This window comes from Rhagoletis pomonella, unplaced genomic scaffold, assembly GCF_013731165.1.
Source record: "Rhagoletis pomonella isolate Grant_MI unplaced genomic scaffold, Rhpom_1.0 Rhpom_scaffold_00001, whole genome shotgun sequence".
Classification (NCBI taxonomy): domain Eukaryota; kingdom Metazoa; phylum Arthropoda; class Insecta; order Diptera; family Tephritidae; genus Rhagoletis; species Rhagoletis pomonella.
Window position 1 is genome coordinate 24,499,235 of NW_023458555.1, and position 14,662 is coordinate 24,513,896.

Here is a 14,662-nt window from a genome sequence, read left to right on the forward strand (position 1 = left end):
TAAAAAGATAAGTTTTTATAGGACCATCTCAGATATAGCACCGGTTAATAATTTGCTTGAATAAGAAAAAAACAAGTTTTGTTTTGAATGAGATACATATTTATATGTATATATAAATTAATGCAAATGTTATTTAAAATAACCTTATTTAGGCGATAGTTCAGAGTATGCTTTATTTCTGTTTCTTACATTTCATGAAAACCAAATAAGTTAAATCAACCCGAAAATTTTTTTTAATCCAAATAAAACTAAATACTAAAACATGGAAAGTTTGTATTCAAAAGCACATTTATTTTTAATTACCAAGTATATCTACCTAGTGCTCTGTAGCGCTAATTAGCGCTTGCGTCCTTCTCAAATTCTTCCTCTGCATCAGATACGGAACCATAGAGTATTCGCTTGTCATATAAAGCATCCCATGCTGCCAGCTTAGGGGCATCTGGTATTTGCATTACTTGCACCTCATGGCTAATGTTAAGCCCATAATCGGGACTTTTCTTTTCTATTGGTAGCCAAATATGAGGTTCGATATGCGCACAATTCGGATCGCCAAATTTCGCAAAAGTTGTCCATATACCAACCATGCGTTGAATGGTTACCTTCTCGTGTGAATCCTCGGCCAATTTGCTAGATTCTTGCAAATAGAATATATATGAGATCTCATCGGCATGTGCAACACCGTTTACACAGTCCTCGCCGCAGAAGCGTAAGCGATGATGATTAAAGGTGGGTGAGTCAAAGTCAAATCGATAGAGAAATGTGTTGGCCGTGGCATATTTCATGCGCGCAAGTGCTGTGCGGTGGACGGCATGCCAGAAAAGCTTGTGCGAGAAGAGCTGATTTGCCAAACAAACAAAAAAAAAAACACAAAGATTTGATATGCGTGTTGAAAGCATTATAATTTTCAATTATACTCACATGCAACAAATCGAATATGGGATCCTGCGTTGGCTGCTTTGTCACCACTTCGTCCTTCTGCTTACCGAAATACAGATTAAGTATACGTTCACCCATAACCCGATTTTCTTTATCTTTATGATTGTATTTCACTTCGGTAGGCAGTAATAATTCAGGCTGCTGCCTAACTAAGTCAAATATTTGCGGGTGTGTCTTGAGACGAGGATACATAACTAAGCCCTCAAATGAATTGCCACCTATGAGCATAGGTATGCCATTACCCCATGCTGACTTTAACATATTCAATGGATCGGTGGGTATAATACAATTATCTGATTCATAGGGCTCTACAGTTGGTGCGAAAGTCAGCCAATGGAATTCACGTTTTTCTGCATCGTTAAGCAGCGAATGGTCCACTAATTTCGCCGCATCCAAATTTTCCAAGTAGGCAAGCACTTCTGTGTCATTATTTCTTTCTTTGTAACCATGGTATACAGCTAAACGGTAAGCCAAATCTCTTTGGGTCATATTAGCCCAAGAGCAAAGTGCGGTACCTGACATAAGAATTGCCTGTTGGAAGAGTCCACGCGCCTGATCGGTCAGGGATAAAATATGGGCGCATGCAGCGCCAGCGCTTTCACCGAAAACTGTGATATTATTGGAGTTTCCATTGAAGTAGTAAATATTGTTTTTGATCCACTTTAGAGCGAGCAGTTGGTCCTTGAGTGCGGCATTACCAGGTACGTCGAGGCGAGGATCGCTGAGGCTAAGGAAACCTAAAAAGAGAAAAAGAACTTTAATTCGATGACCTATCTTAACTTTATACTAACTCAGCACTCCCAGACAAACTATCCTATCTCGATGAACTCTTACCCCAAAACATACTGTGGGCACACCAGACAATTAGGTAGAGCTATAGAAATTGGCAGATCAGTTTACGCGCGTTTGCTGAAGGTACTCAAAGAAGCTTGCCCAAATATGAGGTACAAGATAAGTTAGGAAGAAATTTCATTGTTTGAATAAAAAAATTGATGGACACTCTCTGAAAGTTATGTGGAAAGTCCTGCAATTTAGGCACGGCTTCCTTACAAACCGAACACGAGGAGTTATAAAAGAGTCCTCAAGAAAGCGAACCTAAATGAGACTTCTGCAGCGACATGGAAGTAGATTTTGGAAAATACTCTCCGGCGATTCCCGAACATCCCCAGCATAGCTGCAGAGATCCAATGGTCTATGGACAAAGACGTAAAAATAACCCTTGAATCTGCTCAGAAGATTAGTTTTCCTGCCGCTACGCTAATAAACCTGAGGCTCTACAAAATGCGTATAGCAGGCTCTATAAAAAAGATGGAAGCAGTACTTTGTAAACTCATTGCTGAGGTCCTTCTTAATATCATTGTTATTGAATTGAAGGAAAGGGTGTGTATGCCCCTTTTTTAGCTTGAAAATCCACTTTTTCATTGCCATCAAAGGCAAGAGACATGGTGATTTTTATTCTGGCATATTGCCTCTTTATTAAGACGTAGGCGGTATCCAGTACGAAAGACTATGGATGCTAAAACTCCATATTTTTCGAATTTACTTTCTTATTAAATGGTATTAAATAAATAAATATATAAAATAGTGGGACTTCAGGTGTCGTGTAATCACCGCCATGTTAAAACCAAGGATTTTCAACACTTATCCTGAACTATGTCCAGACAATTTTTCCAATGAAATATAGTCAAATCTCAATGGGATTTTGCTCTTTCTCATCACGATTGTTGTTCTAACAACGAAAGCATAGCCAAATTAATTTAAAAAGCTAATCAAATAGTTTAATATGGGTTTGGGTTTACGATCGCAAGGAGTATTTTTCTTAAGAAAAGGTTTAGACTGTTCTATAATAATAATAATAATAATAATAATAATAGATTGGCGCTTACACATATGTATGCTAGTGTTTGATCGAGCTTCTCCTCCGATTTGTGGCGTGTGCCCTGTTGTCACACAAGCGCGCACTGCTTACCACTACACCACAGAGGTCGCCTTATACTTTTATTTTAATTGCAGAAAGTCTACAACAAAGATTTCATAATACTACAATTTAATTCGTCAAAATTGGTCGACAAACGAAAAAAGGTGGCGAACAAAATGTGAGTCCCCATTAAATCAGAATCTGATAGCAGATGACTTCGTCACTGTATAAAAGCTCCTAGATTAAAAGCTACATAAGTATACCTATCTAATAGATAAAATTTAATGAGTCAGGATTTTTTTTTTAAGTGATTAGATATCAGCTTGGCTAAAAAAAAATCGAAATTTATGTCTTATGTTAACTCGGTCGATTATTTGGGTGGTAACGTTACATTCGCACATATTTGTTTACAGTACCCAATAAACATTGGGCTTGGTTAACAATTCTGAAATGATTAGAAAAGTAATATTTTTTCAAGTCTTACTTTCGATAACTAATGTAGAACAGATTCGTATTCGAATCGAAAACTAGGCCATTCTCCAGCAAAACCGAATATCCGTTATCCTATGTATTTTTCCTTTGTTATGAATGTTAATTAGAGAGAGTGATTGTCTTATATTTCCCTTCGAGAATGAGCTGGATTTCACTTCCTAATCCTTCCGAACTAATCCCGAGCGTATTTCCAATATTCTATGAAGGTTTGAAAAAATAAGGTTGGTTGTGAGTTCGTTCTCAGTTCGATATGCATGTTATATATCGAAGGTCACTTTCGAATGTTCGCCAAAATGTTTATAAGGTACACTATTTGAAAGTTAAATCATGGGTGGCGTCAGAACATTTAAAATTTCTGCGAATTGGGTGAAGGAGTATTGCTAGTTTTTCAGCATTCCACCTGCAATGAATGCAGGAGGATATCTGCATACAAAGTTATTTTAGATTTTAGGTTTTCGCCAATTTTTTCTCATAAAATGAGGGGCCTGGTAACTTACCAAAACCACTGGTCACGTCACACTTACGGTTCGCTTAGGGAAGGTTTAACCGAAAGGCCTTTCATAAACAAATGTTTAAGCTAAAATTGAGACTCTTCTTTGAAAGGACTAAAAAATATTACTCGGTTATGCTTAAAATTTTTAACTAGGTTAAAAATCTTTCTACATTAAAAATTTTGGCCAGAAAATCTACGTATTACCATCGCAAATAATATTTAAGTAACTTTACTACCATGTTTTGTTTTCAATAATTTCTGAATCATTGTTTTTTCCCCATACCATCCAAGGCAATTTCAAAACAAATTCGCTGGTTTCTACAACTTAGTTCATCTTAGATATACAAATTTTAATGGATTTATCGCAGTTCTTTAGAAGAGTTTTCGCATAAAAAATTTTAACAAAACATTTCTAGTAGAATAGTTAACTTCTCATAGTCTGGTGTTGACTTGTAACAGTTTCTATAAAATTGTAGTGATAGGAACGCAATCACGTATAATGTGGCAGATACCTTATCAGTTTTACATGTTGCAAAAAATTTCATTGAATTCGAAAAAAATTTATAAAACAAATATTAAGCGATAAAGATTTCTAAGGATATCATATATTGATAAAATGAAATAGAATCCCTACCAAGTTGTTAATACCAAAATGTTAATGAATAAATTTCTTTTTTTCATGTTATATGTACATCCTTTTAATTGAAAATTTTAGTTCAATAGGAACATACAGTGGCATAGGAGATATAGCTAATACAGTGCTAATCTTGACGATTTTCTCAGAAGACTTTGTAAGGCTATTTGGGAAAGAGCTCTCGAAATTGCTTGGTGTTAGCCATACAAAAAACCCCATATCTGAACAATAAGATTTTGGAGGTTATATTGATCCGGTATTTGTCATTTTCGCTGTAACTTTCTGTTGATAATGAGTCGAAATTTCATGCTCCTAGCTGCATAAATGGAGAGTTAAAACAAAAAATCTCAGCTATGAAAAATCATCAGTTGTATGGAAGCGATACTCTAATAAAAATACACCTGTTTACCAAATTTCAGTCGGATATCTCGGAAAATCAGAGACAAGATTTCGTTCAAACGGACAGATAGACGAAAATGGCTAAATCGACTAAAATGGCTAAATCGACTAAAATTTCATTTCAAAATCAATGAACTTACCCAAAGAGCACAAGCGATAATTCAAAGATACAAAAACAATATCTTCTTGCAAGAGATAATCGGGTCCATGGTGATCACGTGCTGCACGACCAGTCTGAAAACCGCCGCCATAAATCCAAACCATCACAGGCAGTTGCTTGGTTGCATTAATCTGAAGTTTAATTGAAATTTAATTAATTTCATGCAATATTGACCTCAGTGATTATTTAAAACAAAATTGAAAATAAAATTAGTTTCTTACTATCAGGGCCAAATTGTACAATATTTATGTTTTTTTTTTATTGAAATTAAACCCTCTACTCACATTTTTAGTAAAAACGTTCAGATAAAGGCAATCCTCGCTACCCTCGACTTTACCAGTTCGTAAATTCTTTTGCACCGGCTTGGGAGGACTGTTTGTGCAATCTAGCGTGTCTTTCCAATTCCCAAAGGGTTTGGGTGCCCGAAAGCGTAATTTGCCAACTGGTGGCTGAGCATAGGGAATGCCCTCAAAGCTGTAGTAGGTATCGCCATAGACAGTCTCGCGTTTTGCACCGCGTATGCGCCCTTGTGGTAATTGCAGTTCCACTGTCTCCAATATGCCAGAGCTGCGTGATATGAATATATACATATTTATGTAATTAAAAAAAAATTAATTGCAATCAAAGTCCATATAATATATGTACTTGCTGAATCATGCATAGAACTTACTCCGTTGCCATTTTGCGTAGATATGATCGTAATATGCTGGTTGAGATTTTAGGAATACTGCTGGTATATCTCTGAACTCTAAAAAACATTTTATTTTATTTCGGGTTTATAATTTGCATGAGTGTACTTAAGTGCAGTTTATGATTTTTCTTTTAATTTTTAGAGTAATAAATTTTGAAGTGTTTTCCATAAATAAAAAGAAAAAATAAAATATAAATAAATATGAGTATATTTACACAGCAGATGTGTTATCCCGCTGGCAGCCACAAAGTGTTTGAAGTACTGCAAATTCGTATATGTACAACTAAAATAACTAATCAATAGAGCTAGTAGTCGCACTAACAGCTGTTGTGTGCTTTGCAAACTAAATAAGTATATTAGCAGTGCAAACATATGAACATACATTTATACAAAAAGCACCAGCAATCAGCTGTGCAGTGTTTGTCTAAAAGTGAGAGTGAAAATGAGGCAGATAGCGAGAGAAAGCCCCTCTGAATCTAAGCAAACAGGTTATGATGGCGCTAGGTAATTAGAGATTCTCTTACATATTTTTGAGAGCTTTCACTGAGAAGTGCAGCGCCAAAAAAAAATTTGTCTTTTCCGCGCCAATCGTTGGCCCCAATCTTTAAAACTACTCAACTCAAAATCCGATTGAGGTAACGCAAAGAGCGAACATTTGTGGAATCTAGCAATATCACTGGAGACTTGTCTTCTAAGCGTCACAGTGGAGGCAGAACAAAAATTACAATGGAAATATATCAATGCCCTTTTTTATACCCGAGCGCACTTGTGCACGAGGGTATTATAACTTTGTTCACATAACGGTTGTTTGTAACAGGCAAAACGAATGGAGATAGATATAGACAAATGTATACATAAATGATCAGAATGAAAAGAGAAATCGAATAAGCGGTGACTGTCTGTCCGTCCGTCCGTCCGTCCGTCCGTCTGTGCACACGATAACTGGAGTAAAAATTGAGATATCTTAACGAAACTTGGTAAATGCACTTCTTTTGGGCGTAGGACGGACGGTATTGAAAATGGGCGAAATCGGACAATAACCACGCCTACCTCCCATATAACGGTAATTTTGAGAAATACGAAACCCTAGATAAATCAGTAAATATTAAAGCTAATTTATTCAGAATTGATGGTTGCAACAATTCTTTACCAGAAAATACGTTTATAATAAAATTTTGGAAAATGGGCGTGGCACCGCCCACTTATGATCACATCTATGTATCTCGTTAACCGTTCTAGCAATTTGTACCAAACTCGGTACGGTTATTGTGCTTGCCACATAAAAGCAAACCGTTGAAAATGGTTGAAATCGGACTAAAATTACGGCCGCTTTTCATATAACGGTAAATTTCAGAAATGCTTTAAATTTCAATATTTCGAAATTTAAGGATGCTATTTTACTTAAAATTTATACACCCGCTTATCATGTAGCGGTATCTTTCGGAAAGGTGGAAAACATATATTTAATACCTGCGCCGGGTATTTAATGTTCGGCTCCGCCCGAACTTAGACTTTCTTGTTTTTTTTTTTTTAAATACATACTTAAGGACCTATACATGTACATAAGTGAGTACATACTTACATACATATATAGTTCGTCTTCAATCACTACCTCGCACTTTTATTACGTTAGAAGCCTACTGATTACTTAGCTGTTTTGCCTTTTTAACTCGGTGTTCTGTGATGATTTGTCAAAGTTTTTTTGGTGGAAATATAAGGCGGCCACTATGGCTGGGTGTGTGGTTAGAGGCCGGCATGTCTAGAGGTTGGGGGACAGGGGTAATCCCGCTGGGCTGGGCTTTTTAGGGGCCTAAATGCCCATGCTTTGAATAACCAAGGTTTTCATTATAGAAACAAAAATTTTTTTCATATTTCCGCGAGAAACTGCTCCTTCGTTACAGACTTTTATCATAAATGTGTATATTCCGTTCGGGCTTAGTTTTCTGACTCTCTACATTAAAGAAACCCTAAACGAAAACTCTCAATTGATCACATGCTTTTAAATTATTAAAACTTATGTATAAGGGCCCGTGATTTTTCAGTCCGGGACCGGAGTTTTTTCTCTCATCTGAGATAATGAAGCACTATTTTAATTCACTTCACCACGATGTACGCAATCCTGCTGAAGGACTGCTCTATGTCCCCTAGACTGACGTTATTAATAGCTCCTTCTATGTTTAAGAAAGCCGGCAACCACAAATTCTTTCTTTTCCCGCGAGGACCCTATAATTTGTACAATTTCATGGAGTGAAAATTATGTATTTAGTGCAATTTTTTTGGTAAGCACGCTGTGCAGTAGACATTCCTTTTAAATACCGTCAAAATTTGTATTTGCTTATGTGAGATCTCTACAAAGCCTTGCGAAAGTTGTATTCTTTGTCCAGCCGGAAAATGGCTTAAAAGATTTTGTATATTCGCTTTATTCCAAAGAATCTTCAAACTACGAATACCAATAATAATGTTGCCAGTAAGTGTCCTCATAAGAGATGCAATTGCCTTTCTGTTTAACCCTCATCCACTTTTGGTAGGAAATTTGCCATGTTTGGCAACACTGGTTATAACTTCGAAAAAGTGGACGTTGTCGTTTATTTAGGGACCATCGGTAATACCAATAATAATATCACCCTTGAAATCCAACCGGAAATCACTCTTGCCAATAAGAGTTACTTTGGACTAAGTAGGCAATTTTGAAATAAAGTCCTCCCCCTCGTAGAAAAATCACATTCAATGACAGTTCCCTTCGAGGAGAGATAATGGTTTAGCGGAAGTGCTATAAAATATCCAACCAAAATAAAGAAACCTCGAACAGAGCTGAAGCTTCATAAAATGAGTACTGGCACAAATTTACACTTCGATGATTGCAAATCCGCGAAAAACACGAAGACGACTGGGATGTCGATCCCCTTTTTCCAAATAGAATATATTATTATTATTATTAAACTTTGGAGAGTAAAATAGAAGTTCCGCTCGAGTTATAATATATACCCCGTTAACGGAATAGCCGACGAATTAAATAAATTATTAACAATAATATATTCAACAATTTTATTGAGCTTGAGCCCGGTTGTAATGAAAAACTATTGTGTAACAGCAACAATAATTTATAAAAATGGTTTGTTGAAATATTACCAATGTAATTGTAAATAATTATTGTAAATAAAGAGTTTTTATTATTTTCCTTAATAAAAGTATTCCCTTACATTTACATATATATCTTTTACTTTTTGCTTATTTATTTATCTACGGTAGTTGATTATTTAGTGCTCGTACTCTCTTCGAAATCCTCCTCTATATCAGACACTGAACCATAGAGCATTCGCTTGTCATATAAAGCATCCCATGCGGCCAGCTTAGGCGCATCCGGTATTTGCATTACTTGTACCTCATGGCTAATGTTTAGCCCATAATCGGCACTTTTCTTTTCTATTGGTAGCCAAATATGAGGTTCGATATGCGCACCATTCGGATCACCCAATTTCGCAAAAGTTGTCCATATACCAACCATGCGTTGAATGGTTACATGCTCGTGTGATTCCTCGGCCAATTTCCTAGATTCTTGCAAATAGAATAAATATGAGAGATCATCGGCATGTGCAACACCGTTTACACAGTCCTCGCCGCCGAAGCGTAAGCGATGATGATTGAAGGTGGGCGAGTCAAAGTCAAATCGATAGAGAAATGTATTGGCCGTGGCATATTTCATGCGGGCAAGTGCTGTGCGATGCAGACCATGCCAGAAAAGCCTGTGCGAGCAGAGCTGATTGCCGAAAAGAAAAAAACGTATATATAGAAATTGATATGGAACTGGAATTTACTGTTCTTAATTTACTAGAGCCTTCAGTTTTCAACAAATTTGATTAATATTTTTTTTAATAAAAGCTTATAAAAATACCAAAAGACCAGTTGAGCACGATTTTTTGAAATTTTAATTGTATGTATTAAATTTTGTAGTGCAAAGTGCAAAATGAGGAGCAATTTTGAAGAAAATCGATTCTCCTGTTCCGGTTAATAAATTTTAGGGTACAGCCAAAATTAAAAAAAAATCACAAGGAAAATTTGAAATTAAAAAAAAAAAAAATTTCACCAAATTATTATATTTTTATTTTTTAGAAAATTTTGCTTATGGTGTTTTAGAGATCATTTAATTTTGGTTTTGAAAAAATCTAACAGCCAATTTCACAAAAGCAATTTAAGTGAACGATGATTTTAATTTTTTGAATTTTATATGGAAATTGACAGAAAATTAAAAATCATTTTCCATTTAAATTTCCGGTGATACCGGATGTAATGTATTGACAAATGACGGCTCCAGTGAATTATGGACTTAAATGCCAGCTTTGAACCACTGTACATCGTTACTCTTTTATAGAAAGGCCCTAACTAAAGTATAAAAAGCAAAATACTTACTTGAGTTCCTATTTTTTACCATACATAGATTTTTTACACAGAAGTTACATATTTTCTTGAAGTAGTTGCTTTTAAATTTTTCATTGGGTAGAGCTTAATTTCGAAAGGACATGAGTTAGGGCCTTTCTATAATAATGTAACGGTATACATTTATTTACATAAGTATGTAAACTCACATGCATTAAATCGAATAAGGGATCTTGATTTGGCTGCTTTAACACCACTTCGTCCTTCTGCTCACCGAAATATAATTTAAGTATACGCTCACTCATAATTCGGTTCTCAATTTTATTATGAGCACGTCTCACTTCAGCAGGCAGCAATATTTCTGGCAGCTGTCTAACAATATCCAGAATATGTTGAGACATCTTCAGATGTGGATACAACAGCAGTCCTTCAAACGAAGTGCCACCCATAAGCATAGGAATACTATTACTCCAAGCTGTCCTTAACATATTAAACGGTTCGTTAGGAATTATGCAATTATCGGATTCATAAGGTTCTACAGTCGGAGCAAAGGTCAGCGGTAGAAAATAACGACTTTCATCGTCGTTGACCAATGAATGCTCAACTAATTTCCCCGCATCTAAATTTTCCAAATACGCAAGCACATCACTGTCTTTATTTTCACCCTTATAGCCATGGCGAACAGCCAATTGGTAAGCCAAATCTCTTCGAGTCATTAAAGCCCAAGGGCAGAGAGCGGAGCCGGACATCAGAATTGCCCGCTGAAAAAGATCACGCGACTGTTCGGTCAACGACAAAAAGTGTACACATGTGGCGCCTGCGCTTTCACCCAAAAGTGTGATGTTATTGCAATTGCCACCGAAGTAGTGAATATTCTTTTTTATCCATTTTAGAGCCAGCAGTTGATCTTTGAGAGCGGCATTACCAGGTACATCAAGATTTGGATCACTTAAACTAAGAAAACCTGAAATAGGAGACGAAATAAAAGTTTAATCCAACTTAGTGGGTTAAGAAAAACTAAGATTGTTGGCGAAAAATAGCAAGCTATACTGAATGTGATTGTGTGTGGGTATTGTAGAAATGGGATTTTCTTTAAACCAAATAAATTACGAAAGTATGAATAATTCTGAAAGCCTGATTTAAAAGACTCGGCTTGAACATAAAGTCTTCGAAGCCTTGGTGATATTATGGCAAAGTAAACAGCAGATGATTCTACAATTTTGAGTCAGCTGAAGTCATCAAAGCTGCTCGAAAATAAATCTAACAAGTAAAAAAGTCTAAGTTCGGGCGGAGCCGAACATTAAATACCCGGCGCAAGTATTAAATATATGTTTTTCACCTTTCCGAAAGCTACCGCTACATGGTAAACCGAGGTGTATCCATTTTGAGTAAATTAGCGTGCTTAAATTTCGAAATATTGAAGTTTCAAGCATATCTGAAATTTACTGTTATATGAAAAGCGGCCGTAATTTTAGTTCGATTTCAATAAGTTTCAACGTTTTGCTTCTATGTGGCAAGTACAATAACCACACCGAGTTTGGAACAAATTGGTAGAACGTTTACCGAGATACATATATGTGATCATAAGTGGGCGGTGCCACGCCCATTTTTCAAAATTGTATCCTAAACGTATTTCTTGGTAACGAATTGTTGCAAGCATCAATTTTGAATAAATTAGCTTCAATAATTACTGATTTATCGAAGATTTCGTATTTCTCTAAATTACCGTTATATGGGATTATTGTCCTATTTTAAAAATTTTCGGCCATTTCGTATGTTATACCAAGGTTAACAACTGTGCCAAGTTTGGAAGAAATTGGTGCAGCGGTTACCAAGATATACACATGTAAACATAACTGGGCGTGGCTACGCCCATTTTCCAAAAATTTATAATATTCTTATTTTTTGTCTAAAACTTATTGTAAAAATCAATTTTGAGTGAATAATCTTCAGTAGTTACTAAAATATCGCAGTATTCGTATTTCTGAAAATTACCGTTATATGGGAAGTGGGCGTGGTTATTGTCCAATTATTAAAATTTTCGGCCATTTAGTATGCTGTATCAAGGCCAACAACTGTGCAAAGTTTGGAATAAATTGATGCAGCGGTTACCAAGATATACACATGTAACCATAAGTGGGCGTGGCTACGCCCATTTTCAAAAAAATGTTAATATTCTTATTTTTCGTCTAAAATTTATTATAAATATCAATTTTGAGTGAATTATCTTCAGTAGTTACTAAAATATCGCAGTTTTTGTATTTCTGAAAATTACCGTTATATGGGAGGTAGGCGTGGTTATTGTCCGATTTTGCCCATTTTCAATACCATCCGTCCTACGCCCGAAAGAAGTGCACATACCAAGTTTCGTTAAGATATCTCAATTTTTACTCGAGTTATCGTGTGCACAGACGGACAGACGGACGGACGGACGGACGGACGGACAGACAGTCACCGCTTAATCGATTTCTCTTTTCATCCTGATCATTTATGTATACATTTGTCTATATCTATCTCGATTCGTTTTGCCTGTTACAAACAACCGTTATGTGAACAAAGTTATAATACCCTTGTGCACAAGTGCGCTCGGGTATAAAAAGAAAAAAAAACAAATTAAATTTAAAACTAAATAAAATAAGTTTCTAAAAATTTAATCAAATTAAAAAAAATATATATTTTTTTCTTTTTTATAGGAAGGAAATAAATTAATTTAAAAAAGGTTAAGCTAAATAAGTGCCTAAAAAAGAAATTAAAAAAATTTTCTTCTCGTTAAAAGAATAGTATTTTAAAATTAACAAGTAAGAAAGTCTAAGTTCGGGCGGAGCCGAACATTAAATACCCGGCGAAAGTATTAAATATATGTTTTCCACCTTTCCGAAAGCTACCGCTACATGATAAGCGGGTGTATAAATATTAAGTAAACTAGCATCCTTAAATTTCGAAATATTGAAATTTCAAGCATTTCTGAAATTTACCGTTATATGAAAAGCGGCCGTAATTTTAGTCCGATTTCAATATTTGCTTTTATGTGGCAAGCACAATAATCATACCGAGTTTGGTACAAATTGCTAGAACTGTTACCGATATACATAAATGTGATCATAATTGGGCGGTGCCACGCCCATTTTCCAAAATTTTATCATAAGCGTATTTCCTGATAAAGAATTGTTGCAACCGTCAATTTTGAATAAATTAGCTTTAATATTTACTGATTTATCGAGGATTTCGTATTTCTCGAAATTACCGTTATATGGGATGTGGGCGTGGTTATTGTCCGATTTTAAAAATTTTCGGCCATTTGGTATGCTGTACCAAGGTCAACAACTGTGCCAAGTTTGGAAGAAATTGGTGCAGCGGTTTCCAAAATATACACATGTAACTATAAGTGGGCGTGGCTACGCCCATTTTTCAAAAATTTTTAATATTCTTATTTCTCGTCTAAAAGTTATTCTAAATGTCAATTTTGAGTGAATTATCTTCAGTAGTTACTAAAATATCGCAGTTTTCGTATTTCTGAAAATTACCGTTATATGGGAGGTAGGCGTGGTTATTGTCCGATTTCGCCCATTTTCAATACCATCCGTCCCACGCCCAATAGAAGTGCATGTACGAAGTTTCGTTAAGATATCTCAATTTTTACTCGAGTTATCGTGTGCACAGACGGACGGACGGACGGACGGACGGACAGACAGTCACCGCTTAATCGATTTCTCTTTTCATTCTGATCATTTATGTATACATTTGTCTATATCTATCTCGATTCGTTTTGCCTGTTACAAACAACCGTTATGTGAACAAAGTTATAATACCCTTGTACACAAGTGCGCTCGGGTATAAAAAAAAAAAATAAATTTGAAAAAAGTTGATAAAATAAGTAGTATAGTTTTTAGTTTTAAAAAGTATATTTTTTTAAATTTAATTTAATTTATATTTAATTCTTAGGATACTCTTTATTATCCCTTTGCCTTTTTTAATTCAATTTTCTTCAAATTTTTTTAAATTTTATTTTTTAAAAAAGAAATTTTTCGATTTTTTAATTTCATTTAATTTTCTAATTCTAATTTCTTTTAATTTGTATTTTATTGCATTTAATTTTGTTTATGTTTTGTCTTATTTTAAATTCAAATTCCTTTTAATTTTTAGATTTGGTTTAAAAAATAAAAATATTTATTTTATTTAATTTAATTTTCAAGTTTCGCTTTTGATATAATTTTTTCCTTTTCTATTTAATTTTTAGATTTTCTTGTTTTAAGAAAAAAAAAAATTTATTTTAATTTCACTTAATTTTGAAAAATATTTTCTATTTATTTTTGCTTAATTTTAATTTTTCCTTTCTTAATTAAATGTTCATTTATTTTTACTTCCTATTGTTTTAAAAAGCAAAATATATAAATATATTTTTTTTTATTTAATTTAAATAAAAAAGTATTGCTTAAAGGCGAACGGCACAACGCTAAGAACTCCAGGTTAGCAGATCTTTCCATTAGTCTTTCGAAAGACAGTAAAAGCTTTCAAGATAGTTGCCACTCTAAAGACGTGAAAACAGGACAATGGGTGGTATGAAT

The 14,662-nt window shown here is 34.8% G+C and overlaps 2 protein-coding genes across 2 annotated transcripts in view; both read right to left on the reverse strand.

The window, feature by feature from the left end:
- Positions 1 to 225: 225 nt before the first annotated feature.
- Positions 226 to 6,063, reverse strand: LOC118741534 (esterase B1-like). The gene is made up of 6 exons (XM_036473536.1): positions 5,939 to 6,063; positions 5,703 to 5,780; positions 5,317 to 5,599; positions 5,013 to 5,163; positions 919 to 1,673; positions 226 to 836 (listed from the first exon to the last, which is right to left on the reverse strand). The coding sequence occupies exons 2-6, from the start codon at positions 5,711 to 5,713 to the stop codon at positions 333 to 335; spliced, it is 1,704 nt and encodes a 567-aa protein (XP_036329429.1). The 5' UTR covers positions 5,714 to 5,780; positions 5,939 to 6,063; the 3' UTR covers positions 226 to 332.
- Positions 6,064 to 8,926: 2,863 nt separating this feature from the next.
- Positions 8,927 to 14,662, reverse strand: part of LOC118741553 (esterase B1-like) — a gene marked incomplete at its 5' end in the record, with an annotated part of 15,956 nt that continues 10,220 nt past the window's right edge. Inside the window, 2 exon segments of the mRNA XM_036473553.1 lie at positions 8,927 to 9,480; positions 10,307 to 11,061. Coding sequence (XP_036329446.1) covers positions 8,977 to 9,480; positions 10,307 to 11,061 — 1,259 coding nt within the window.